This window comes from Salmo salar, chromosome ssa20 (genome assembly GCF_905237065.1).
Source record: "Salmo salar chromosome ssa20, Ssal_v3.1, whole genome shotgun sequence".
Lineage (NCBI taxonomy): Eukaryota > Metazoa > Chordata > Actinopteri > Salmoniformes > Salmonidae > Salmo > Salmo salar.
Genome location: NC_059461.1, coordinates 24320254 through 24347225, shown reverse-complemented (window position 1 = coordinate 24347225; position 26972 = coordinate 24320254). Strand labels below are relative to the sequence as shown.

Sequence of the window (26972 nt, the reverse complement as noted above, 5' to 3'; positions counted from 1 at the left end):
CAGTGTAGATTTGGCCTTGTGTTTTAGGTTATTGTCCTGCTGAAAGGTGAATTAGCCTCCCAGTGTCTGGTGGAAAGCAGACTGAAGCAGGTTTTCCTCCATGATTTTGCCTGTGCTTGGCTCCATTCAGTTTATTTTTATCCTGAAATACTCCCCAGTCCTTAACGATTACAAGCATACCGATAACATGATGCAGCTACCACTATGCTTACAAATATGGAGAGTGGTACTCAGTAATATGTTTGGGTCAAATCCAAAGCAATACTTTCTATTCAGGACAAAAAGTGAATTGCTTTGCCACAATTTTTGCAGTATTACTTTAGTGCCTTGTTACAAACAGGATGCATGTTTTGGAATATTTTTATTCTGTACAGGCTTCCTTCTTTTCACTCTGTCAGTTAGGTCAGAATTGTGGGGTAACTATAATGTTGTTGATCCATCCTCAGTTTTCTCCTATCACAGCCATTAAACTCTAACTGTTTTAAAGTCATAATTGGACTCATGGTGAAATCCCTGAGCGGTTTCCTACCTCTCTGGCAAATTAGTTAGGAAGGACGCCTGTAGGTTTGAAGTCATTAAAAAAAACATGTTAAACACTTTATATGACTTGTTAAGCGATTGTTTAGTCTTTTCACTCCTATTTAGGATTGCCATAACAAAGGGATTGAATACTTATTGACTCAAAACATTTCAGCTTTTCATTTTTAATTAATTTGTAACATTTTTGAAAAAACATCATTCTACTTTCATATTATGGAGTAGGCCAGTGACCAAAAAAATCTACATTTAATCAATTTTAAATTCAGGCTTTAACACCACACTCCCTGACTTTTTAAACGTTTTGTTTTGTTACAGCCTGAATTTAAAATGGATTAGATTTATTTTGTCACTGGCCATGTTTTGTTAATACTTTCTGAATGCACTGTATCTAATTGAGGACACTGTAAACTCTATCTTAGGTTACAGTGTTCTCTTACTTTTCCATTTATCTCCATGCCCACAGAAGAGACCAACCATTGATTGTTAAGACACACAACAATCCCCTGTGACTAATTTGAATAAGTCCAGCCATGTCAACCCTTGCTCCAGCATAAAGCTCAACAAGTCAACCTTCAATGGATGGTTAAGACAATGGGGGTTGAAGTTCTATACTTTCTCTCTCCTTTTCTGAATGGGTCAGGACTGTACATTCATGCTCATTGATCCTTTGCTCAAGGTTGACCCCTTCGTGACCTCTGTGCTGACAATAGAAAGAGGGAAGCTCTCATAACTCTCTGGTGACCCCCAGCAGCGGCAGCGGTATAGGGTAGATTTTAGCTCTTTCTGGAAGTTACTGTTGAGAAAGCCGTAGATTATGGGGTTGACACAGGTGGAGGCCATGGCTGTGAGGTGGCAGGCAGAGAAGATTATGTCATGCTGGCAGGATGGGATGGCCTGGTGGTTCCAGTCAAACAAGGTATTGAAGATGTTGAGCGGGAGCCAGCAGAGGGCAAACACTACCACAATGGAGGCCAACATGGCATTGATCCTCTTTGACCCCTTGGCTTTCTTCTGACAGTTGTCCCTGGCTCGCTCCACCATGTATTTTCTCTGTCGGAGACGCAGGAAGATGCGCAGGTAGCAGACCAGGATGAGGATGAGGGGAAGGCAGTACTGGAAGAGCAGCAGGGAGGTGGTGTAGGCCAGTCGGTTGTGCTCTGAGGGCCATCGCTCCATACAAATGAAGTGGTCAGTGAAGGGATTGAAGGGGAGGCTCATGTTCTGGAAAGGACTGTTGTCGAGGACGTTGAAGAAGAGGAAAGGAAGAGAGATGAAGCAGGCCACTAACCAGGTGATGGCTACAGCCAGGTAGGAGTGGCGCACCATGGGCTTCCATCCAGTGGGGTGGATGATGAGTTGGTGGCGCTCCATGGCTATGAGGACAAGGGTGAAGATGGAAACCGTGACAGAGATGCACTGGACAAAGGGTGTGACCTTACAGAGTGTCTCCCCCAGGATCCAGCGATCCATCAGGGTGTAGATGATGGTGACAGGCAGGCACACGATGCACATGAGGATGTCAGAGATGGACAGGTTGGCAATGAAGATGTTGGTGACATTCCGCATCTCCTTTTGCCGTGTGATGACAAACACCAGGCAGGTGTTACCGATAAGGCCAACCGCGACCAGTGCGCTGTAGGCAACTATCAGGAAGGTGGTGCCACTCCAGGAGGAGGGGCACTCGTCTGTGTCGCCCCATGGCATCTCTTTCCACCAAGCATGATGACTGCTATTGTTCACATGGGACACCTCCATGCTAGAAGTCCAAATGTATTTTTTTTAGACTGGGATCCAAATGTATTAGTATGTTTCCCTTCCGCTTCAATATATTATCTGATGTCTTTATTGTATGTTTGAGTTTGCTGGGGTTTTAATCATACCGGTACTCTTAGTAATGACTGGAACATTGATTGCCGTCTTTTTGCCGTCTGAAAGAGAACACAACAATCAAAACATTAAATCCTTCACTGAGCTGATTTCCCAAATGTGAATGCAGCTATTTAATAACCCTAGGAGAAATAAAGGACTTGTCTTTGCAACCATGTTAACTCCTGTTCTGAAAACTGCTGGCTCCAGGAAAAGGATCCACTTTAAGTAAAACAATATTAAAATGTAATATAATCTTTGCTTTCTATAATATCAGGTTCAGTGGTTTCCACTTTGGTGCATACACAATATAAATTGAAATATAAGATAATGAGTAGATACGCCTATATATTTGAAATTGTTCAAAACTTAGCCTTAGCTATCATTGCAGTATTCATTCATGTTTGTTTTGGCTCTTGAGGTGCTTGTGTAAGCAATAAAATCAATTTATTGGAGTAGACTATTGCAAAACAGAGGAGAATGAATGATGTGAGAGGTTCAAGATGCGGTGACTGAAAAACATGCAGATGTACAGTATATCTCTGTCTACCTGAGTACTAGCAATTATACCTAAGGATGCATTAACAGCGTATCATCAAGCAAGCAGCATGGAGGAAAGCTGAAATGTGTTATTATCAAAAGGCCTCATGATATACAGTAAATAATCTCAACCCCCATAGCAAAGACAACACCTTCCACAGGCAGTGCATTTCCATGAGAATAACCGTGTCAATGACTTGCCATCATGGCCTATTTATTGCCTTAACTTACCTCATTTGCACTCACTGTATATAGACTTTTTGCTTTCTTTTGTTCTACTGTATTATTGACTGTATGTTTTGTTTATTCCATGTGTAACTCTGTGTTGTTGTATGTGTCGAATTGCTACGCTTTATCTTGGCCAGGTCGCAGTTGCAAATGAGAACTTGTTCTCAACTAGCCTACCTGGTTAAATAAAGGTGAAATAAATCAATAAAAAATCAGAATAAAACATGAGAAGACATTTAAATGAGAAGATACTTAAAGGATAGAATCCTGCTGGGTAGCGTATACACAATGGATATACAGCATTTCCTCCTCTTTCACAATCCAAGAGATAAACATCTCATGTGTGGAAAATTACTCCCATTCTTGTGTCTGACTATGACCTCAAGTGTACCACAAAGATTAACAGGTGATTCCCAAAAGCTATCACAAAGGGTCAGCTGTTCTAGAGCAATGGAATATGTAAATGTTCCATTGTCCACCGCCAAAATAAAAAGTCTATATAGAGTGTGTGCAAATGGCGGGAGGAGGTAAAGCAATAAATAGGCCATAGTAGCGGAGTAATTACAATTTAGCAAATTAACACTGGAGTGATAGATGAGCAGATGATGATGTGCAAGTAGAAATACTGGTATGCAAAAGAGCAGAAAAGTAAATAAAAACAATATGGGGATGAGGTAGGTAGATTGGGTGGGCTTTTTACAGATGGGCTATGTACAGCTGCAGCGATCGGTTAGCTGCTCAGATAGCTGATGTTTAAAGTTAGCGCGGGAAATATAAGTTACAGGGTTACAGGGATGTTCAGCCCAAGGCTACAGCATTGCTCCTGAGAGCAATTGGATTTGATTAATTTCACGTCTTGGGAGCTAGCAATTCAGGATAAGATCAGCATTCCATTCCAAAATCAACCCATGTTTTTTTACTGCAATAATATCAATTTCACATTTCAAAGCACAGCAACCTCTTGAGTTTAATTGAAATAAGATATGGTTATTATTATTATGCTCATCCTCATTGACACTCTTATTACAGTGTGACATTTCCCAAGCATCCATTGTGGATAAATGCACCTTTGATGTTAAAAAGGCTGTTTCAATACCCCTTTTCTAGTAGTTTGTTGCCCAACGTCCCTTTTTTCACCATAGTGGTACCTACAAATCACCCAACTTTCTCAGCCAATCACAGCTTAGCTATTCCAATTCACTGCCCCTCTACGTCAGAGTGAGTGTCCCTAAGTTTTCCTATTGTTTGACTATTTGTGTGTGTGTGTGTGTGTGTGTGTGTGTGTGTGTGTGTGTGTGTGTGTGTGTGTGTGTGTGTGTGTGTGTGTGTGTGTGTTTCAAATACAAAGCCTTGTCTCATACACTAGACATAACATCAGTGGTGTAAAGTACTTAAGTAAAAATACTTTAAAGTACTACTTAAGTCTTTTTTTTAAGTGTATTTTACTATTAATATTTTTGACAACTTTTACTTTTACTTCAGTATATTCCTATTTGTTTTTTTATTATTATAATTTTTTTCTCCTCTTTTTCTCCCCAATTTCATGGTATCCAATTGGCAGTTAGTCTTGTCCCATTGATGCAACTCCTGTACGGACTCGGGAGAGGTGAAAGTCGAGAGCCGTGCGCCTTCCGAAACACAACCCAGCCAATCTGTACTGCTTCTTGACACAATGCCCTCTTAACCCGGAAGCCAGCCGCACCAATGTGTCAGAGGAAACACCGTACACCTGGCGATTGTGTCAGTATGCATTGCACCCGGCCTGCCACATGAGTCACTAGAGCGCGATGGGACAAGAACATCCCTGCCGGCCAAACCCTCGTCTAACCCGGACGATGCTGGGCCATTTGTGCAGTGCCCCATGGGTCTCCCAGTCGCCACCAGCTGCAACAGAGCCTGGACTCAAACCAGAATCTCTAGTGGCACAGCTGGCACTGCGGCACTGTGCCTTAGACCACTGCAACACTCGGGAGGCACCCTACTTCACTACATTCCTAAAGAATGTAACGTTCTATTTACTCCATACATTTTCTCTGACACCGAAAAGTATTCGTTACATTTTGAATGCTTAGCAGGACAGGAAAATGATCAAATTCACACCCTTATCAGGAGAACATCCCTGGTCATCCCTACAGCCTCTGATCTGGCAGACTCACTAAACACATGCGTCATTTGTAAATGACGTCTGACTGTTGTGGTGAGACCCTGGCTATCTGCAAATAAAAAAAATACAAAAATGGTGCCGATCTGGTCTGCTTAATATAAGGATATTGAAATTATTTATACTTTTACATTTGATACTTAAGTACATTTTAGCAATTAAATTTACTTTTGATACTTAATGAACTATTATATCTGGAATAAACCTGCTCTAATGACTTCTGGACAGACTTATGGCGGCTGTACTATACCGACTGGCACCTATTGCCCATTATTCATGGTCCTCCCGGATCAGCCCTTAGATTGAATTGAATTATCTCATGAAAAATACTATCTCAGGTTAATGTATCTGCTTTTATTTGAGCTCAACAGATTGATTGATATTCAGTGAGAAATTAAGTTATTTATTATTCTAAATGAAGTAGCCTACAGGTACTTAGGATGATAATAATCACTCAGTCCAATGTCATTATAAGCTAGCAAGAGAAAGGCCGTTCTAATCATACTTGAATAAACCACTTCCACCTGGTGTTTACCAGGGTTGTTTCTAATGATTATGTTGACAGTCACACTGTAGATTCTGTGATGCTATATAACCCTAATGGAAATTCAAATTGAATTCCCAAATGGATGGTGGTTCGCGTAGGAAGTGTTGGTCCCATGTTTCATGAGCTGAAATAAAAGATCACAGACATTTCCATATGCACAAAAAGTTTATTTCTCCCAAATTTTGTGCACAAATTTGTTTACATCCCTGTTAGTGACCATTTGTCCTTTGCCAATATAATCCATCCACCTGACAGGTGTGGCATATCAAGATGCTGATTAAGCATCATGATCATTACACAGGTGCACCTTGTGCCACTCTAAAATGTGCAGTTTTGTCATACAATGCAATTGGCATGCTGACTGCAGGAATGTCCACCAGAGCTGTTACCAGAGAATTGAATGTCAATTTCTTTACCATAAGCCACCAACAACGTTGTTTTAGAGAATTTGGCAGTACGTCCAACAGGCCTTATACAGACCATGTGTAACCACCCTCCCTCCACATCTGGCTTTTTCACCTGCGGGATCATCTGAGACCAGCCAACTGGACAGCTGATGAAACTGGGTTTGCACAACCAAAGGATTTCTGCAAAAACTGTCAGAAACCGTCTCAGGGAAGCTCATCTGCATGCTCATCGTCCTCACCAGGGTCTTGACCTTACTGCAGTTTGGCGTCGTAACCGACTTCAGTGGGCAAATGCTCACCTTTGATGGCCTCTGGAACGCTGGAAAAGTGTGCTCTTCATGGATGAATCCAGGTTTCAACTGTATTTGGTAGATGGCAGACAATGTGTATGGCGCCGTGTAGGCGAGCAGTTTGTTGATGTCAAGGTTGTGAACACTGTGCCCCATGGTGGCGGTGGGGTTATGGTATGGGCAGGAATAAGCTACAGACAATGAACACAATTGCATTTTATCAATGGCAATATGAATGCACAGAGATATCGTGACGAGATCCTGACGCCCATTGTCGTGCCAGTCATCCCAGTCACCTCATGTTTCAGTATGATAATGCACAGTCCCCATGTCGCAAGGATCTGTACACAATTCCTGGAAATTAAAAATATTCCAGTTCTTCCATGGCCTGCATACTCAGCAGACATGTCACCCATTGAGCCTGCTTGGGATGCTCTAGATCAACGTGTATGACAGCGTGTTCCAGTTCCTGCCAATATCCAGCAACTTCGCACAGCCATTGAAGAGGAGTGGGGCAACATTCCACAGGCCACAATCAACAGCCTGATCAACTCTATGCAAAAGAGATGTGTCGCGCTGCATGAGGCAAATGGTTACACCAAATCCTGACTGATTTTCTGATCCACGCCCCTACCTATTTTTTAAGGGATCTGTGACAAACAGATGAATATCTGAATTCCCAGTCATGTGAAATCCATAGATTAGGGCCTAATAAATCATTTCAAATGACAGATTTCTTTACATGAACTGTAACTCAGTAAAAATCTTTGAAATTGTTGCATGTTGGGTTTTATATTTTTATTCAGTGTAGTAAGGAGGGGATGGTGTGGGTGACTGCCTGGTGTCTGTTGGGGGTGGGTATTGTGTATTGTAGTTAGCATGATCTATTGACATGAGAGGGGTGGGTTGATATAATACCTTGTTTGAGTGTGTATTGGTGGGGACAGTAGTAAAATGACGTACACTGACTAGTGTATAGCCTACAGACTAATCCTGCTGCTGCTGCCGATGATGACCTTGACAGAAGCTTTAGTAGTACAGATCCTGTAGACTCAACATCATCTGACCCGGAGGAGGAAAAGACTGCACGGGGCTGGCAAGAGCCAATGTGAAGTTCTGCCAGACCAGCTGCCATTGTCGAACACAAGATGAGGTTCACTAGCTGAAGAGGACCTGCCTTGAACTTTCAGCCAACACAACACCCATTGTGAGTTAGACTGATGTTGTAGTATAATATAGAATGCCTAGTATGCTTACAACTGCATTGCGGTATATACGTACATATACACACTTTGTTTTTGAATATACCTTTATTATTCCCGCAAACCCTACCACCCCTCCCACAATTGGAGTAACTAATAAACAATAACACTTAGGCTTCTACCTTCAGTTTATACGTATTATACACATTTTACAGACACAAACTATTTTACAATAGTTATATTTTGTTTGTTTTTAGTCCTTCCTCTATTTCTGATGTCCATCCAGTTTGATTTTTATTTGTAACTGTGCTATTTAACAACATTTCTGAACCTATACACATTTTACAGACCCTGTATGTTTTGCATTGTTTATCTTGTTGTTATTAGTCCCACCCTTCAGCTCGATTCAACCCCTCCCATCTATCTCTTAACACTATCCATTTCGGATTTCTATTTGCCATATATTTTTCAACTGTGCTGTGATGCTTCACAAAAGTACTGAACCTTTCTATTCTCATAGATTATACAGATTGTGAATTAAAGATAAACATTTTAGCTAAAATAATTATTATATTATTGATTGACTATGACTTTTCAAATCACCCAGTATTGCTATCTGCAGTGTTAGTTCTAGATAAATGTTGCAATTCTTCAGCCATTCCTGGACCTGTGGCCAAAAACAAGCTACATATGGACAGTACCAAAACCAAAATAAATCTAATGACTCTGCATCCTCGCAGGAAAATCTGCAGAGCTTGGGAAGATTGTATTCAACATATTTATAACATTCTACCGGTTGCAAGAATTTTTTATAATAATTGAAATTGAAAAATGTGAAGTTTTGAATCTGGCATTGTTTTGCGTGTCAATTCATAAAGCATGTGCCATGGAATCGGTACATCAAAAATCTCTTCCCAACTATTTTGCAATTTATATGGCACAGCTGTCAACTTTTTGGTCCTTAAATTAAATTGGTAATTGTTTTTATTTATCACAATTTTCTTTAACCATTAATGGTCTTAAATGCAGGGCTGACAGACAAGTTCCTTACTTTTTCCCCCCTTCTACTTGCCTCTTCCATTTCTGTGGTGATGCTGCAATTAGTTGGTTGTAATTTTGGTAGAGTAGACATTTAAACTGAAATTGCAACCAACAACCAATTTATTTTCAATGACGGCCTAGGAACAGTGTAACTGCCTTGTTCATGGGCAGAATGACAGATTTTTTACTTGTCAGCTCAGGGATTTGATCTTGCAACCTTCCGGTTACTAGTCCAACACTCTAACTACTAGGCTACCTGCCACCCCATTGTACACTTATCATAATTTGGTTTTAATCTAGCCTCTATGAGGCTGTGGAGGGATTCTAATTGTGGTTTTAAAAGAAAACATGAATCATCAGCGTACAATAACACCTTTGTTTATAAGCCACGGATTTCTAATCCCTTAATATTATTGTTGGATCTAATTTTAACAGCTAACATTTTGATGGCAATAATAAATAGATATGCCGATAGTAGACAACCTTGTTTTACTCCTCTTGACAGTTTAAAACTTTCTGAGATGTAGCCATTATTAACTATTTTACACCTAGGGTTACTATACTTAACTTTAACCCATTTAATAAGAGATTCTCCAAAATTGAAATATTCTAGGCATTTACATATAAACTCCAGTTGTACTTTATCAAAAGTCTTTTCAAAATCAGCTATGAAAATCAGGCCTGGTTTCCCCGATATTTCATAGTATTCTATTGTTTCCAGTACTTGTCTGATATTATATCCAATGTATCTTCCAGGTAAAAAACCTGTCTGACTAGGATGAATAATAACTGACAATACCTTTTTAATTCTATGCGCCAAACATTTAGCTAGAATTTTTGCATCACAACACTGAAGTGTAAGAGGCCTGCAATTGTTTTAATGGACTGGATCTTTATATACTGCTCAAAAAATAAAGGGAACACTTAAACAACACAATGTAACTCCAAGTCAATCACACTTCTGTGAAATCAAACTGTCCACTTAGGAAGCAACACTGATTGACAATCAATTTCACATGCTGTTGTGCAAATGGAATAGACAACAGGTGGAAATTATAGGCAATAAGCAAGACACCCCCAATAAAGGAGTGGTTCTGCAGGTGGAGACACAGACCACTTCTCAGTTCCTATGCTTCCTGGCTGATGTTTTTGTCACTTTTGAATGCTGGCGGTGCTTTCACTCTAGTGGTAGCATGAGACGGAGTCTACAACCCACACAAGTGGCTCAGGTAGTGCAGCTCATCCAGGATGGCACATCAATGCGAGCTGTGGCAAGAAGGTTTGCAGTGTCTGTCAGCGTAGTGTCCAGAGCATGGAGGCGCTACCAGGAGACAGGCCAGTACATCAGGAGACGTTGAGGAGGCCATAGGAGGGCAACAACCCAGCAGCAGGACCGCTACCTCCGCCTTTGTGCAAGGAGGAGCAGGAGGAGCACTGCCAGAGCCCTGCAAAATGACCTCCAGCAGGCCACAAATGTGCATGTGTCTGCTCAAACGGTCAGAAACAGACTCCATGAGGTTGGGATGAGGGCCCGACGTCCACAGGTGGGGGTTGTGCTTACAGCCCAACACCGTGCAGGACGTTTGGCATTTGCCAGAGAACACCAAGATTGGCAAATTCGCCACTGGCGCCCTGTGCTCTTCACAGATGAAAGCAGGTTCACACTGAGCACGTGACAGACGTGACAGAGTCTGGAGACGCCGTGGAGAACGTTCTGCTGCCTGCAACATCCTCCAGCATGACCGGTTTGGCGGTGGGTCAGTCATGGTGTGGGGTGGCATTTCTTTGGGGGGCCGCACAGCCCTTCATGTGCTCGCCAGAGGTAGCCTGACTGCCATTAGGTACCGAGATGAGATCCTCAGACCCCTTGTGAGACCATATGCTGGTGCGGTTGGCCCTGGGTTCCTCCTAATGCAAGACAATGCTAGCCCTCATGTGGCTGGAGTGTGTCAGCAGTTCCTGCAAGAAGAAGGCATTGATGCTATGGACTGGCCCGCCTGTTCCCCAGACCTGAATCCAATTGAGCACATCTGGGATATCATGTCTCGCTCCATCCACCAACGCCACGTTGCACCACAGACTGTCCAGGAGTTGGCGGATGCTTTAGTCCAGGTCTGGGAGGAGATCCCTCAGGAGACCATCCGCCACCTCATCAGGAGCATGCCCAGGCGTTGTAGGGAGGTCATACAGGCACGTGGAGGCCACACACACTACTGAGCCTCATTTTGACTTGTTTTAAGGACATTACATCAAAGTTGGATCAGCCTGTAGTGTGGTTTTCCACTTTAATTTTGAGTGTGACTCCAAATCCAGACCTCCATGGGTTGATAAATTGGATTTCCATTGATTCATTTTGTGTGATTTTGTTGTCAGCACATTCAACTATGTAAAGAAAAAAGTATTTAATAAGATTATTTCATTCATTCAGATCTAGGATGTGTTGTTTAAGTGTTCCCTTTATTTTTTTGAGCAGTGTATATACCACTTGGATCCTTGTCAGGTGTCAGTGTGCAGCGGTAGGATGGAGTCAGGCGCAGGACATAGAACTGAGTAAAATACGTACTTTACTCGAAAAGAAACAACAATTTCCACGCAGGGAAAAACACACCAGCGCACAGAAGTCTAGAACACTAAACAAAGAACAAACATGCACAAAACCATGTGGGAACCAGAGGGTTAAATAGGGAATAAATTATAACATAATGGGAAACAGGTGTGTACAATCAAGACAAAACAATTGGAAAAAGAAACGTAGATCGGTGGTAGCTAGAAAGTCGGTGACATCGACCGCTGAACGCCGCCCGAACAAGGAGAGGCACCAACTTCGGCGGAAGTCGTGACAGTACCCCCCCCTTGACGCACGGCTCCAGCAGCGCGCCGACACCGGCCTCGGGGACGACCTGCAGGATGAGGCACAGGGCGATCCGGGTGGAGACGGTGAAATTCCTGCAGTAAGGAAGGGTCCAGGATGTCCTCCACCGGCACCCAGCATCTCTCCTCCGGACCGTACCCCTCCACGAGGTACTGAAGGCCCTTCACCTGACGCCTTGAGTCCATGATGGCTCACACAGTATACGCCGGGGCCCCCTCGATGTCCAGAGGGGGCGGAGGAACCTCCCGCACCTCAGACTGCTGGAGCGGACCAGCCACCACCGGCCTGAGGAGAGACACATGGAACGAGGGGTTAATACGGTAATCAGAGGGAAGCTGTAACCTATAACATACCTCGTTCAGTCTCCTCAGGACTTTAAATGGCCTCACAAACCGCGGACCCAGCTTCAGGCAGGGCAGGCGAAGGGGCAGGTTTCGGGTCGAGAGCCAGACCCGGTCCCCCGGTGCATACACCGGGGCCTCACTGTGGTGGCGGTTGGCGCTCACCTTCTGTTGTCTGATGGCCCGTTGCAGGCGTACATGATCAGCGTCCCAAGTCTCCTCCGAGCGCCGAAACCATTCATCCTCCGCAGGTGCCTCGATCTGGCTCTGATGCCGCGGTGCCAGGACCGGCTGATAACCTAGTACACACTGAAACGGAGACAGGTTAGTGGAGGAGTGGCGGAGGGAGTTTTGGGCCATCTCTGCCCAGGGGATGAAAGCCGCCCACTCCCCCGGCCGGTCCTGCCAATAGGACCGCAGAAACCTACCCACATCCTGGTTAACTCTCTCCACCTGCCCATTATTCTCGGGGTGAAACCATGAACACCCTCCAGATCCTCGATGTGAACTGGGGACCCCGATCAGACACTATATCCTCAGGCACCCCGTAGTGCCCGGAAGACGTGTGTTAACAAGGCCTCCGCAGTCTGTAGGGTCGTAGGGAGACCGGGCAAAGGAAGGAGATGGCAGGACTTAGAAAACCGATCCACAACGACCAGGATCGTGGTGTTTCCTTGTGACGGAGGAAGATCCGTCACGAAATCCACCGATAGGTGTGACCACGGCCGTTGTGGAACAGGTAGGGGTTGTAATTTCCCTCTGGGCAGGTGTCTAGGTGCCTTGCACTGGGCGCACACCGAGCAGGAGGAAACATAAACCCTCACGTCCTTAGCTAAAGTGGGCCAACAGTACTTCCCACTAAGACAGTGCACTGTCCAAATGATGCCAGGATAACCAGAGGAGGGTGACGTGTGGGCCCAACAGGTCAATCAATCGCGGTCATCAGACGGAACGTACAGACGCCGAACTGGACACTGGGTGGGAGTGGGCTTCGTACGTAACGCCCATTCGATGTCCGCGTCAACCTCCCTTTCCACCGGTGCCACCAGGCAAGAAGCCGGAAGTATGGGAGTGGGATCCGTGGACCGCTCCTCTGTGTCATACAGACAGTACGTCTGGCTTAGCGTTCTGGGAACCTGGTCTGTAGGATAGGGTGAAAACAAAACAGGTGAAAAACATGGCCCACCTTGCCTGGTGAGGGTTCAGTCTCCTCGCCGCCCGGATGTTCTCCAGATTGTGGTGGTCAGTCCAAATGAGGAAAGGGTGTTTAGCCCCCTCAAGCCAATGCCTCCACGCCTTCAGAGCCTTGACAACAGCCAACACCTCCCGGTCCCCCACATCATAGTTTCGCTCTGCCGGGCTGAGCTTCTTTGAAAAGAAAGCACAGGGGCGGTGCTTTGGTGGCGTACCCGAGTGCTGAGAAAGCACAGCTCCTATCCCAGCCTCGGACGCGTCCACCTCTACTATGAATGCCAAGGAGGGATCCGGATGAGCCAGCACGGGAGCCGGGGTAAACAGAGCCTTCTGGTGACCAAAAGCCCTGTCCGCCCCTGCTGATCACAGCAGTCGCACAGGTCCCCCCTTAAGTAAGGAGATAATGGGAGCCGCTACCTGACCAAAGCCCCAGATAAACATACGGGAGTAGTTGGCAAACCCTAAAAACCACTGCACCTCCTTAACCGTGGTTGGAGTCGGCCAATTACGCACGGCTGAAATGCGGTCACTCTCCATCTCCACCCCTGACTCGGACAGGCGGTACCCTAGGAAGGAGTCGGACTGTTGTAAGAACGACATTTCTCAGCCTTGACGTACAGGTCATGCTCCAACAGTCGACCAAGCACATTGCGCACCAGGGACACATGCTCGGCGCGTGTAGCGGAGTATATTAGAATGTCATCTATATACACCACTACACCCTGCCCGTGCAGGTCCCTGAAAATCTCGTCTACAAAGGATTGGAAGACTGATGGAGCATTCATCAACCCGTATGGCATGACGAGGTACTCATAGTGCCCAGAGGTGGTACTCAATGCCGTCTTCCACTCATCCCCCTCCCGGATACGCACCAGGTTGTAAGCGCTCCTGAGATCCAATTTGGTGAAGAAGCGCGCCCGTGCAATGACTCTGTCACACTGGCTATGAGCGGCAGCGGATAACTGTACTTCACCATGATCTGATTTATACCTCGATAGTCAATGCATGGGCGTAAACCTCCATCCTTCTTCTTCACAAAAAATAAACTCGAGGAGGCAGGTGAAGTCGAAGGCTGAATGTATCCCTGTCCCAGAGATTCGGAGACATATGTTTCCATAGCCGCCGTCTCTTCCTGTGACAGAGGATACACGTGACTCCTGGGAAGTGCTGCGTCTACCAGGAGATTTATCGCACAATCCCCCCGTCGATGAGGTGGTAGTTGAGTTGCCTTCTTTTTACTGAAGGCGAGAGCCAAATCGGCATATTTTGGGGGGATGTGCAAGGTGGAAACCTGGTTTGGACTCTCCACCCTAGTTACACCTATGGAAACACCTACACACCTCCCTGAGCACTGACGTGACCATCCCTTAAGAGCCACAAAACCATCCCTGTTGCCACGAAATAGTGGGGTCATGATAGGCCAACCAGGGAAGCTCCAACACCACAGAAAACGCAGGAGAATCGATCAGGAAGAGACTAATTCTCTCCTCGTGACCCTCCTGCGTTATCATACATAGTGGAGCTGTGACCTCCCTAATCAGGCCCGACCCTAAAGGACGACTATCTAAGGCATGTACAGGGAAGGGCACATCAACAGGAACAATAGGGATCCCTAATCTAAGTGCAAATGAACGGTCAATAAAGTTCCCAGCTGCGCCTGAATCTACTAGCGCCTTATTCTGGGAATGCGGGGAAATCTCTATACATACAACAGTGTGCAACAGGGAGCTCTGGGTTAGTCGGGTGCCTACTCACCTGGGATGATCCACCAGGTCACCTGGGAACCTCCCCAGCACCGACCAGCAGTGTGCCCTCTGAGGCCACTGGTGGTGCAGGATACAGCCCCCCCTCCGGTCACCCTTAGAGCAGCACCTCCGAGCTTCATAGGTGTAGGATCGGAGGTGCTGGGGGATGGAATGGACGGACCCCGATCCAGACGTCCGCGGGTGGCCAACAGGTTATCCAGCATGATGGATAAATCCACCAGCTGGTCGAGGGTAAGAGTGGTGTCCCTGCATGCCAGCTCCCGATGAATGTCTTCACGTAGACTACACCGGTAATGGTCGATCAGGGCCCTCTCATTCCATCCCGCTCTGGCAGCCAGGGTCCTGAAGTCCAGTGCGCTCCTCATCCCCTGTCTGAGATGGAACAAGCGTTCCCCCGCCGCTCTTCCCTCAGGTGGATGATCGAAGACCGCCTGGAATTGGCGGGTGAAATCCTCATAGCGGACCAAGGCTGCGTCTATTCCTCCCCATTTGGCGTTGGCCCACTCAAGTGCTTTCCCCGACAAACAGGAGATGAGGGTGGACACACTCTAGTGTCCCGAGGGAGCCAGGTGGACGGTCGCCAGGTAGAGCTCCAACTGGAGCAGGAACCCCTGGCACCCGGCAGCCGTCCCATCATATGCCCTCGGGAGCGAGAGCCGAATCCCACTGGGTCCAGGTGACGGAGGGGTGGACAGTGGTGTGGGTTGGGGTGAAGTTGATAGGGGTGTGGGAAAACCCCCTCTCTCCCATCGCTCCATGGTGTGCAGCACGCGATCCATGGCTGTGCCAAGATTTTGGAGCATCGTCACGTGCTGCTGGACACGCTTCTCCACTGGTAACGGAGGACTGGGTGCACCTGCTGACTTCATATGAGGTGCGTGTTTCTGTCAGGCGTCAGTGTGCAGCGGTAGGACGGAGTCAGGCACAGGACACAGAACTGAGTAAAAGACGTACTTTACTTGAAAAGAAACAACAACAATTTACACGCAGGGAAAAACACACCAGCGCACAGAAGTCTAGAACACTAAATAAAGAACAAACACGCACAAAACCATGTGGGAACCAGAGGGTTAAATAGGGAATAAATTATAACGTAATGGGAACCAGGTGTGTACAATCAAGACAAAACAAATGGAAAAAGAAACGTAGATCGGTAGTAGCTAGAAAGCCGGTGACATCGAACGCCGCCCGAACAAGGAGAGGCACCAACTTCGGCGGATGTTGTGACAATCCTGTTTCAGTAATAGTGAAATCAGACCTTCTTGTTGCGTGTCCGATAATCTACCGTTTATATAGGAGTGGTTTAAACATGTTAATAATGATCCTCTGAGTATATAAAAAAAAATTATACTTCTACTGGTATGCCAACCAGCCCTGGAGTTTTCCCAGCCTTAAAGGCTTTAATTGCATCAAGAAGTTCCTCCTCTGTAATTTGACTTGAGTCTTTCTGAACAGATGTTAATTTTACATTATTAATAGGAAATAAATCCATACAATTAGCTTCGGTTAGTGGAGATGGAGGAGACTGAAACGAAAACATATTCTTAAAGTACTTTACTTCCTCTTTCAAAATATAATTTGGTGAACCATGCGTGACTCCATCATTTGTAACATGTTTCAATACATTTTATTTGGTAGCATTTCTATGTTGAAGATCAAAAAAGAATTTGGTACATTCTTCCCCATATTCCGTCCAGCTCAATTAATTTTTTAATAATATGTTACCCTGGATCTTTCTTGAATAATTTTATCCATTTCTTTTTGTTTTTCCTCTAACTTATTCTGTGCCTCTATGGTACAGTTTTTATTTCTATCTAACTGTATTGTTAGTCCTTCAATTTCCTTTGTTAATATGGATTATTTTGATCTAAATTGATTTTGTTTTATTGATGAGTACTGAATTGCATGGCCTCTAAAGGCACATTTAAAAGTGTCCCATACAATAAGGGGATCTGCTGTACCTATGTCATATCGGAAAAAGTCAGTTATAAATTCTTATGTCCTAGTTATAAACAAGTTATCATCCAGTAAGTAGGCTTTGATTAAATTTCCAATATCCTCGCCCACGTGGAAATTCTGTAAGAGTAATTTAAACTCAGCAAAAAAAGAAAGGTCCCTTTTCGGGACCATGTCTTTCAAAGGTAATTCGTAAAAATCCAAATAACTTCACAGATTTTCATTGTAAAGGGTTTAAACACTGTTTCCCATGTTTCAATGAACAATAAACAATTGATGAACATGCACCTGTGGAACGGTCGTTAAGACACCAACAACTTACAGATGGTAGGCAATTAAGGTCACTGTTAAGAAAACTTAGGACACTAAAGAGGCCTTTCTACTGACTCTGAAAAACACCAAAAGAAAGATGCCCAGGGTCCCTGCTCATCTGCGCGAACGTGCCTTAGGCATGCTGCAATGAGGCATGAGGACTGCAGATTTGGCCAGGGCAATATATTGCAATGTCCGTACTGTGAGATGCCTAAGACAGCGCTACAGGGAGACAGGACGGACAGCTGATCATCCTCGCAGTGGCAGACCACATGTAACAACACCTGCACAGGATCAGTACATCCGAACATCGCACCTGCGGGACAGGTACAGGATGGCAACAACAACTGCCCGAGTTACACCAGGAACGCACAATCCCTCCATCAGTGCTCAGATTGTCGTAATAGGCTGAGAGAGGCTAGACTGAGGGCTTGTAGGCCTGTTGTAAGGCAGGTCCTCACCAGACATCACCAGCAACAACGTCGCCTATGGGCACAAACCCACCGTCGCTGGACCAGACAGGACTGGCAAAAAGTGCACTTCACTGACGAGTCGCGGTTTTGTCTCACCAGGGCTGATGGTCAGATTCGCGTTTATCGTCGAAGGAATGGGCGTTACACCAAGGCCTGTACTCTGGAGCACGATCGATTTGGAGGTGGAGGGTCCGTCATGGTCTGGGGCGGTGTGTCACAGCATCATCAGACTGAGCTTGTTGTCATTGCAGGCAATCTCAACGCTGTGCGTTACAGGGAAGACATCCTCCTCCCTCACGTGGTACCTTCCTACAGGCTCATCCTGACATGACCCTCCAGCATGACAATGCCACCAGCCATACTGCTCGTTCTGTGCGTGATTTCCTGCAAGACAGGAATGTCAGTGTTCTGCCATGGCCAGCGAAGAGCCCGGATCTCAATCCCATTGAGAACGTCTGGGACCTGTTGGATCGGAGGGTGAGGGCTAGGGCCATTCCCCCCAGAAATGTCGGGAACTTGCAGGTGTCTTGGTGGAAGAGTGGCGTAACATCTCACAGCAAGAACTGGCAAATCTGGTGCAGTCCATGAGGAGGAGATGCACTGCAGTACTTAATGCAGCTGGTGGCCACACCAGATACTGACTGTTACCTTTGATTCCCCCCCCCCCTTTGTTCAGGGGCACAAGATTAAATTTCTGTTAGTCACATTTCTGTGGAACTTGTTCAGTTTATGTCTCAGTTGTTGAATCTTGTTATGTTCATACAAATATATACACATGTTAAGTTTGCTGAAAATAAACACAGTTGACAGTGAGAGGACGCTTCTTTTTTTTGCTGAGTTTATATGCCAATTATGTGATGATCCGACCGCATTCTGTCCCCTATCAACACTTTTTTTAAACTTTTGGTGCCAGTGAGTATGACATAAGAAAGTAATCAAGACGACTAGCTTGATTAAGCCTCCACCATGTATATCTCACTAGGTCATGGTATTTAAGCCTCCATATATCCACTAATTCCAATATATCTATAACATTCATGATTTCCTTAAGTGCCTGAGGGTGATAATTTGCAGTGTGATTTCCTTTACGGTCCATAGAGGTTTTTAAAACCATATTAAAATCCCCCACCATGATAATATGTTCTAGTGTTGCTTGTAGAGTTGATACATTCTTATATATATTTTCAAAGAAGCTTGGATCATCATTATTTGGACCGTATAGGTTAATAAGCCTTATCTGTTTATTGTTCAATAACATATTTAAAATAATCCATCTACATCTACCATATCTGTTAGGACATTTTGCACATTGGGATCAAAATTACGGTTAATTAATATCATCACCCCTTTTGAATTTCTTTCCCCATGGGAGAAATATAATTCGCCCCCCGTCCTTTTTCCACAAAACTTAATCTAAAATTGTTGAATGAGTTTCCTGTGAACAATAGATATTAAATTCTTTCTCTTATAGCCAGGTATCGTCTTTTCATGTTATCTGCTAAGCCATTACAATTATAACTGGCTATACTTATTTCATCACTTATCATCATAATAAGACACAAGTTTCAATTATATTTATCAAAATATAAGTTTGTAAACGCACCATTAAAAGGTAACATGATGATTGTCTATATAGCTGTACCATGATATTTGCATTGCTACTAAGTAAACCTCCAATTGGTCCCCACTATTCCACCAGCTAAAACCCCTCCTCATCCCGAGTTGGGTTGTCATCCCAATGCCCGGCAGACCACCCCCGACCCTCCCAGATCCCATAGCCCCGAAGAGATCGGGACCCATCCTTCGAAAAGAGCACAGAGTGCCACCCACAGAACAGAAGGAGATCAACCGCCAAATGCATTTCCATCGCCCTCACCTCGATTTGTATTATATATAGCCATAAAAAAATAATATATATATATATATATATAAAAATCCTCTATCTTATTTTCCATAATTAGCTATTAATATTTGTAGTAATGTAGGCAATTTATGCAAAGGATTTTTACCTCTCACCAGTCTCCCCATTACCAAAATGACATTATGGCAAGCAATTATTATATTAGCAAACAATTATTGTGAATCATCCTGTATTGTCCCTAACATCTTTTACTCCCTCGCAACAGTTGTGGGACACACACACACACACACACACACACACACACACACACACACACACACACACACACACACACACACACACACACACACTCAACCCCTTTCTCCAACAACAACCATAGACTCAGATTCTCAACAGTTGCACCACTTTGCAGTTCTGGAACTAGCTAGCCAACTATACAACTAACACAATCACTTCAGACTGAAGCTGGAAAGACAGCAAGCTAGTTTTTCTATTGACATGTCATTGTACAGTGTATATATATATCCATAGAAATTATGCTGATTCATGATTTCGACTGGCTGAGAAAAGATGGCTGTCTGTCTTATCTCGACTCCCGACTCGTTAATTACTATGGGACACAGTGGGGATCAAATTTCAATATTGCAACATTGTTGCAAACGTTGAAGATAATGCTTTAGATGCTTTTCTCAGTGGAGATTAAGTTTCTAAATTGAATAGCTGGGCAGTGGATCTTTAAAAGTAGTAGTAGTAAATGTATTTCTAGGTAAAGGCATAAACAATGGAATCTTTTTATTAATGTACTGGCAATGTGTATGTTGTCTAGTATATCATGGGCTGGATAGGCTCTAACAATGGAAGTTCCAAACCCCCCGTTGTATAAAAAAGTGACTTTACTATGTACATATTCAGCCACTTCCTGCAACATTGTATTGCATTTGCCACCACATGATGCCATACAGTCCCATAAATGTGTGTTGAATCTTGAAATTGGCATTATCTCAACTCTATTTTATTATAGCCTGACTATAGATACCGAAAGAGCGGATATCTCATTGAACTAAAGCAAATACAGACAGGGGGTAATGAGGAGTGTCATGATGCAGATTAAGTTATTGGAACTGTTTAGCTTAGACACACAGAGTGAGTTCATACTCAATACAGAGTTGAACATCAATAGGGAATATTATAGTTTTTGAGGCATTAGTTAACGCATTAGTTCAGTAATTCCCTTTTTCACTGTTTCCTAATGTAATATAGCCCAACAAATATAACAATAGCCTATTATGTAGGTCCTCAAAGCAATTGTTTTAGCCAATCTGTATAGGCTAAGCATAGCCAATAGTTTATTGTTAGACCTAATATGAGAATAAAAGTAGAAAAGTCTGATTCTTACCCGCTTTGCTGAATGTTTCTCTACATCTCACTGAGATTTTCCTTGGCCCCCATTGTAAACTATAGTAAGCTCTAGTCTACGCTTCCGTCTCATCTGCCAAATGATGCAGATGCACAAGGAACGTCCCCTTTTGAACATTGAAGGCACAAACAGTGTGACAGTATAATAAATCATCACCCCACTCCAAGTGTAATCTAAATAGAGGGGGGAACAAATCGGCTATTGTCTAATTTAGCGACCTATTAACTGTAGTTCAATAAAGGGCTTCAACATCTTCTGAGGCTATAACAAATAGCTTATCCCGACCTTGATAAATGCGCTTAGTCCCTTTGACTACACATCTGCCCACAGCTGGAGAAAACCATCTGAAGACCTAACTTCGGTCTCTTTACTTTGCCATTCACAATCCCATGGTTAAATAAATCATTCATGCCGTAATTACAATGCTATGAAAATAATAATGCATTGCCAATAGGATATTCTAAGCTTACCTTGATTGTATCCCCCTTTCCCAAACTTCACACTCAAGGTCCGGTTTGCAGGAGGAATGAATATTGAGAATCTCCACAGTAGAGATTTTATCAAGCATCCACAGGAAGGTAGGAGGTGGCTTGTCGATATCAAACATAACATGGAGATCTCTCATAAAGCGTTAGAGCGTCCATACAGTGAGAAGTAAACAAAGGATCTGATTTCTAGTGAAATAATTTGCCCATCTGATAGGCTGATGTAGAAGTTTATTCTCTGTGATAATGTGACACTTTTATGTTTTTTACATAAAACTGACACACCATGGTCAGGATCATTTGTGAGCAGAATGGTCTGTGTCTGTTTTTTAAGTGGATACTGTATACACAGCTAAATGAAAGCATCTATAGCAACATCATGTCATGAAAGTTGAGTCTCCTCTCCTCATTCAAAGCTAAGCAATAGCATGGATATATCGTGAATGAGTTAGAGGCTAGGAAAAAAGTATAGGAAAAAAGTGTAGGCTATCTATCACACACTCTCAACTGGTGAAAGTCATCACATCCCAGAAAGTTTTGTAAGAAGGTAAGTGATGAAAAGAGTCCCTTTGTGGCCATTCAATAAGGAATTCTGACCTCTGTTCAAATCAAATGTTATTTGTCACATGCTTGTAAACAACAGGTGTAGACTAACAGTGAAATGCTTACTTACGGGCCATTCCCAACAATACAGAGAGAGAAAGATATTTAAAAACACAGAAAAATAATAACACAAGTAATATACACAATAAGTAATCATAACTTGGCTATATACATGGGGTACCAGTACCAAGTTGATGTGCAGGGTATGAGGTAATTGAGGTAGATAGTAGTGGTAAAGTGACTAGGCAACAGGATAGATAATAAACAGTAGCAGCATTGATGAGTCAAATGAGTGCAAAAAGGGTCAATGCAGATAGTCAGGGTAGCTATTTGGTTAACTATTTAGTCATTTTATGGCTTGAGGGTAGAAGCTGTTGGTTCCAGACTTGGTGCATCGGTACCGCTTGCCATGTGGAGGCAGAGAAAAGAGGCATTTTCACACCTTATTCACAACTTTGTTGGTGTGTGTGGAACATATTCATTCCTTAGTGATGTGTTGACCAAGGAAGTTGGAGCTCTCGACCCGCTCCACTACAGCCCTGTCAATGTGGATGGAGAATCCGTTACCTGTCATCCACAATCAACTCCTTTGTCTTGCTGACGTTCAGGGAGAGGTTGTTGTACCGGCACCACACTGCCAGGTCACTGACCTCCTCCCTATAGGCTGTCTTATCGTCGTTGGTGATCAGGCCTTCCACCGTTGTGTTGTCAGCAAAGAGAATGATGGTGTTGGAGATGTGTACGGCCACACAGTCGTGGGTGAACAGGGAGTACAGGAGGTGACCAAGCACGCACCTCTGAGGGAACCCCATGTCGAGGGTCAGCGTGGCTGAGGTTTTGTTGCCTACCCTCACCACCTGGGGGCAGCCTGTCAGGAAGTCCAGGATCCAGTTGCAGAGGGAGGTGTTTAGTCTCAGGGTGCTGAGCTTAGTGATGAGCTTGGAGGGCACTATGGTGTTGAACGCTGAGTTGTAGTCAATGAACAGCACTCTCACATAGGTGTTCCTCTTCTCCAGGTGGGAGAGGGCAGTGTGGAGTGCAATAGATTGCATCATTCTGTGGATCTGTTGGGGCGGTATGCGAATTGGAGTGGGTCCATGGTGTCTGGGATGATGGTGTTGATGTGAGCCATGACCAGCCTTTCAAAGCATTTCATGGGTACAGATTTGAGTGCTGCTGGGTGATAGTCATTTAGACAGGTTACCTTGATATTCTTGGGCACAAGGACTGTGGAGGTCTGCTTGAAACAAGTACACTATATAATATATTTGAAGTCGGAAGTTTAGATTGGAGTCATTAAAACTCGTTTTCCAACCACTCCACAAATTTCTTGTTAACAAACTATAGTTTTGGCAAGTCGGTTAAGACATCTACTTTGTGCATGACACAAGTAATTTTTCCAACAATTGTTTACAGAGAGATTATTTCACTTATAATTCACAGTATCACAAATCCAGTGGGTCAGAAGTTTACATACAGTGAGGGAAAAAAGTATTTGATCCCCTGCTGATTTTGTACATTTTGCCCACTGACAAAGAAATGATCAGTCTATAATTTTAATGGTAGGTTTATTTGAACAGTGAGAGACAGAATAACAACAACAAAAATCCAGAAAAACGCATGTCAAAAATGTTATAAATTGATTTGCATTTTAATGAGGGAAATAAGTATTTGACCCCCTCTCAATCAGAAAGATTTCTGGCTCCCAGGTGTCTTTTATACAGGTAACGAGCTGAGATTAGGAGGACAATCTTAAAGGGAGTGCTCCTAATCTCAGTTTGTTACCTGTATAAAAGACACCTGTCCACAGAAGCAATTAATCAGATTCCAAACTCTCCACCATGGCCAAGACCAAAGAGCTCTCCGAGGATGTCAGGGACAAGATTGTAGACCTAAACAAGGCTGGAATGGGCTACAAGACCATCGCCAAGCAGCTTGGTGAGAAGGTGACAACAGTTGGTGCGATTATTCGCAAATGGAAGAAACACAAAAGAACTGTCAATCTCCCTCGCCCTGGGGCTCCATGCAAGATCTCACCTCGTGGAGTTGCAATGATCATGAGAACGGTGAGGAATCAGCCCAGAACTACACGGGAGGATCTTGTCAATGATCTCAAGGCAGCTGGGACCATAGTCACCAAGAAAACAATTGGTAACACACTACGCCGTGAAGGACTGAAATCCTGCAGCGCCCGCAAGGTCCCCCTGCTCAAGAAAGCACATACTGTATACATGCCCGTCTGAAGTTTTCCAATGAACATCTGAATGATTTAGAGGACAACTGAATGAAAGTGTTGTGGTCAGATGAGACCAAAATGGAGCTCTTTGGCATCAACTCAACTCGCAGTGTTTGGAGGAGGAGGAATGCTGCCTATGACCCCAAGAACACCATCCTCACCATCAAACATGGAGGTGGACACATTATGCTTTGGGGGTGTTTTTCTGCTAAGGGGACAGGACAACTACACCGCATCAAAGGGACGATGGACGGGGCCATGTACCGTCAAATCTTGGGTGAGAACCTCCTTCCCTCAGCCAGGCCATTGAAAATGGGTCGTGGATGGGTATTCCAGCATGACAATGACCCAAAACACACGGCCAAGGCAACAAAGGAGTGGCTCAAGAAGAAGCACATTAAGGTTCTGGAGTGGCCTAGCCAGTCTCCAGACCTTAATCCCATAGAAAATCTCTGGAGAGAGCTGAAGGTTCGAGTTGCCAAATGTCAGCCTCAAAACCTTAATGACTTGGAGAAGATCTGCAAAGAGGAGTGGGACAAAATCCCTCCTGAGATGTGTGCAAACCTGGTGGCCAACTACAAGAAACATCTGACCTCTGTGATTGCCAACAAGGGTTTTGCCACCAAGTACTAAGTCATGTTTTGCAGAGGGGTCAAATACTTATTTCCCTCATTAAAATGCAAATCAATTTATAACATTTTTGACATGCGTTTTTCTGGATTTTTTTGTTGTTATTCTGTCTCTCACTGTTCAAATAAACCTACCATTAAAATTATAGACTGATAATTTCTTTGTCAGTGGGCAAACATACAAAATCAGCAGGGGATCAAATACTTTTTTCCCTCACTGTACATCCTCCCGAGTTATGACATGGGCCAGTATTGAAATCTAACATGTATGATAGATGTTTTCGTGATCTAAAAGTCGTATTCTTATTAACTTCCAGTGTAGTGAGAGAGACTTTATCATGGTGCTACGTCCTACCGGACGGATTTCTGCCTGCTTGAACGTCAATAACTCAAATACATGAAAACATGAAATGACCCAGGGAATCGATAGAACATCACTCAGAGATGCACAAAAACAATATAACATTCAAAATGGGTGATCCTCCCATTAATTAATGGATTGATGAAGTAAACTCCTCAATGTTATCGTCTGAATCCCGGAACATATTCCAGTCTGCTAGCAAAACAGTCCTGTAGCTTAACATCTGCTTCATCGCACCACTTATGCATTGAGCACGTCACTGGTACTTCCTGTTTTGAGTTTTTGCTTATAAGCAGGAATCAGGATGATAAAGTTATGGTCATATTTTCCAAAGGGAGAGAGAGTGAGAGCCTTGTATGCGTTTCTGTGTGTGGAGTAAAGGTGATCTAGAGTTTTGTTGCCTCTAGTTGCACAGGTGACATGCTGGTAAAACTTTGGTAAAACTGATTTCAGTTTCCCTGCATTCAAAGTACAGACCTTGATAAGGGAAGCTTCTGTATCTGCCTTTTCTTGTTCACTTATGGCCCTATATAGCTTATTGAGTGGGGTCTTTGTGCCAGCATCAGTTTGTGGTGGTAAATAGACTGCTACGAAATATATAGATGAAAACTCTCTTTGTAAATATATAGTATGGTCTGCAGCTTATCATGAGGTATTCTAACTCAGGCGAGCATAAACTTGAGAAGTCCTTAAAAGCTTTTACTGCAATGGGCTAAATCAGGGGCACACAGATATTTTCTTGGTAGTCTTCAACAAATCTACTTTGAAACACAAGTATAAACCTCACATACATGGTTATGGGCTTATCAAAAAGAAGACACCTGTACTATATCAGATATAGAGTTGAAATCTATTCAATTTTGTTCTTTAGTGACTCTAGTTCCCATAGGATAGCTTACTATATCCATCCCCCCAATCCCACCAGTTTCCCCGTGTTTTCCCAAAGGTCAATTAAACTACTAAGAAAATATTGCAGATTGTCAATCCTCCTCAATGCTAAAATGGTAGGAGGCTAGGTTTGGATTTGAGGATCACAGCTTCCATGCCCACCCATATAGTCTACTGGTGTCAAACTATGTGTCTCACATCCTTCAAAATTAAAACAGCATCACAAGACATGTTGACAGATCTTACAGGCCTTCACAAAGAAAACAATTTAATAAGTATTTTGTACTCCGTAAGCCAGAAGATGACATGTTCACACTGTCCCCACGCACTTCCCCCTATAGAGAGATGTGAAGAGAAGGAGGGACCTCCTGAATGAGTCAGACTGAGTGTGCCTGAAAACCAGACAGACAGAACATCCAAAGAGCCCTCTATGGATATTAACACACAGCATGGTGTTCGCATAGAGCGTAGACACAGGTGTCATCTCCCTGAACAATTAAGTAATACCCGCACATCTCTCACATTTAGGTTCCTGTTTAAGAACTGCATTAAAATACAAGAACAAGGCTGTTTTCACTTGTGCAAAGTAAAACATTGACAATATTTTCAATATTTAGTGTACAACAAATTTGAAATGAGATATCAAAAATGTAATAGTGTCCCAAACGGAACTAATTATTTTCTTTGAACATTGGGGAGAGAGAGACTGTGCATGCTCCTTTGCTGATAGAAAGCAGACATACTTGGGGAGTTGTC

General features: G+C 43.8%; 1 protein-coding gene across 2 annotated transcripts; it reads right to left on the bottom strand.

Annotated features, from left to right (window-relative positions):
• Nucleotides 1-426: 426 nt before the first annotated feature.
• On the bottom strand, nucleotides 427-21553 carry LOC106580250 (neuropeptide Y receptor type 1-like). 2 transcript variants are annotated; one of them, XM_014161070.2, is made up of 2 exons: nucleotides 21485-21553; nucleotides 427-2468 (listed from the first exon to the last, which is right to left on the bottom strand). In XM_014161070.2, exon 2 carries the CDS (start codon nucleotides 2293-2295, stop codon nucleotides 1177-1179), a length of 1119 nt encoding a protein of 372 aa, XP_014016545.1. In that variant the 5' UTR covers nucleotides 2296-2468; nucleotides 21485-21553; the 3' UTR covers nucleotides 427-1176. The 2 variants fall into 2 exon arrangements, with proteins under 2 accessions (XP_014016545.1, XP_014016544.1); XM_014161069.2 differs by lacking the exon at nucleotides 21485-21553 and adding an exon at nucleotides 20994-21451.
• Nucleotides 21554-26972: the final 5419 nt, after the last annotated feature.

Bases quoted from the DNA above. Each gene is read 5' to 3' on its own strand.
- LOC106580250 (XM_014161070.2), bottom strand. From the start codon at position 2,295: ATGGAGGTGTCCCATGTGAACAATAGCAGTCATCATGCTTGGTGGAAA.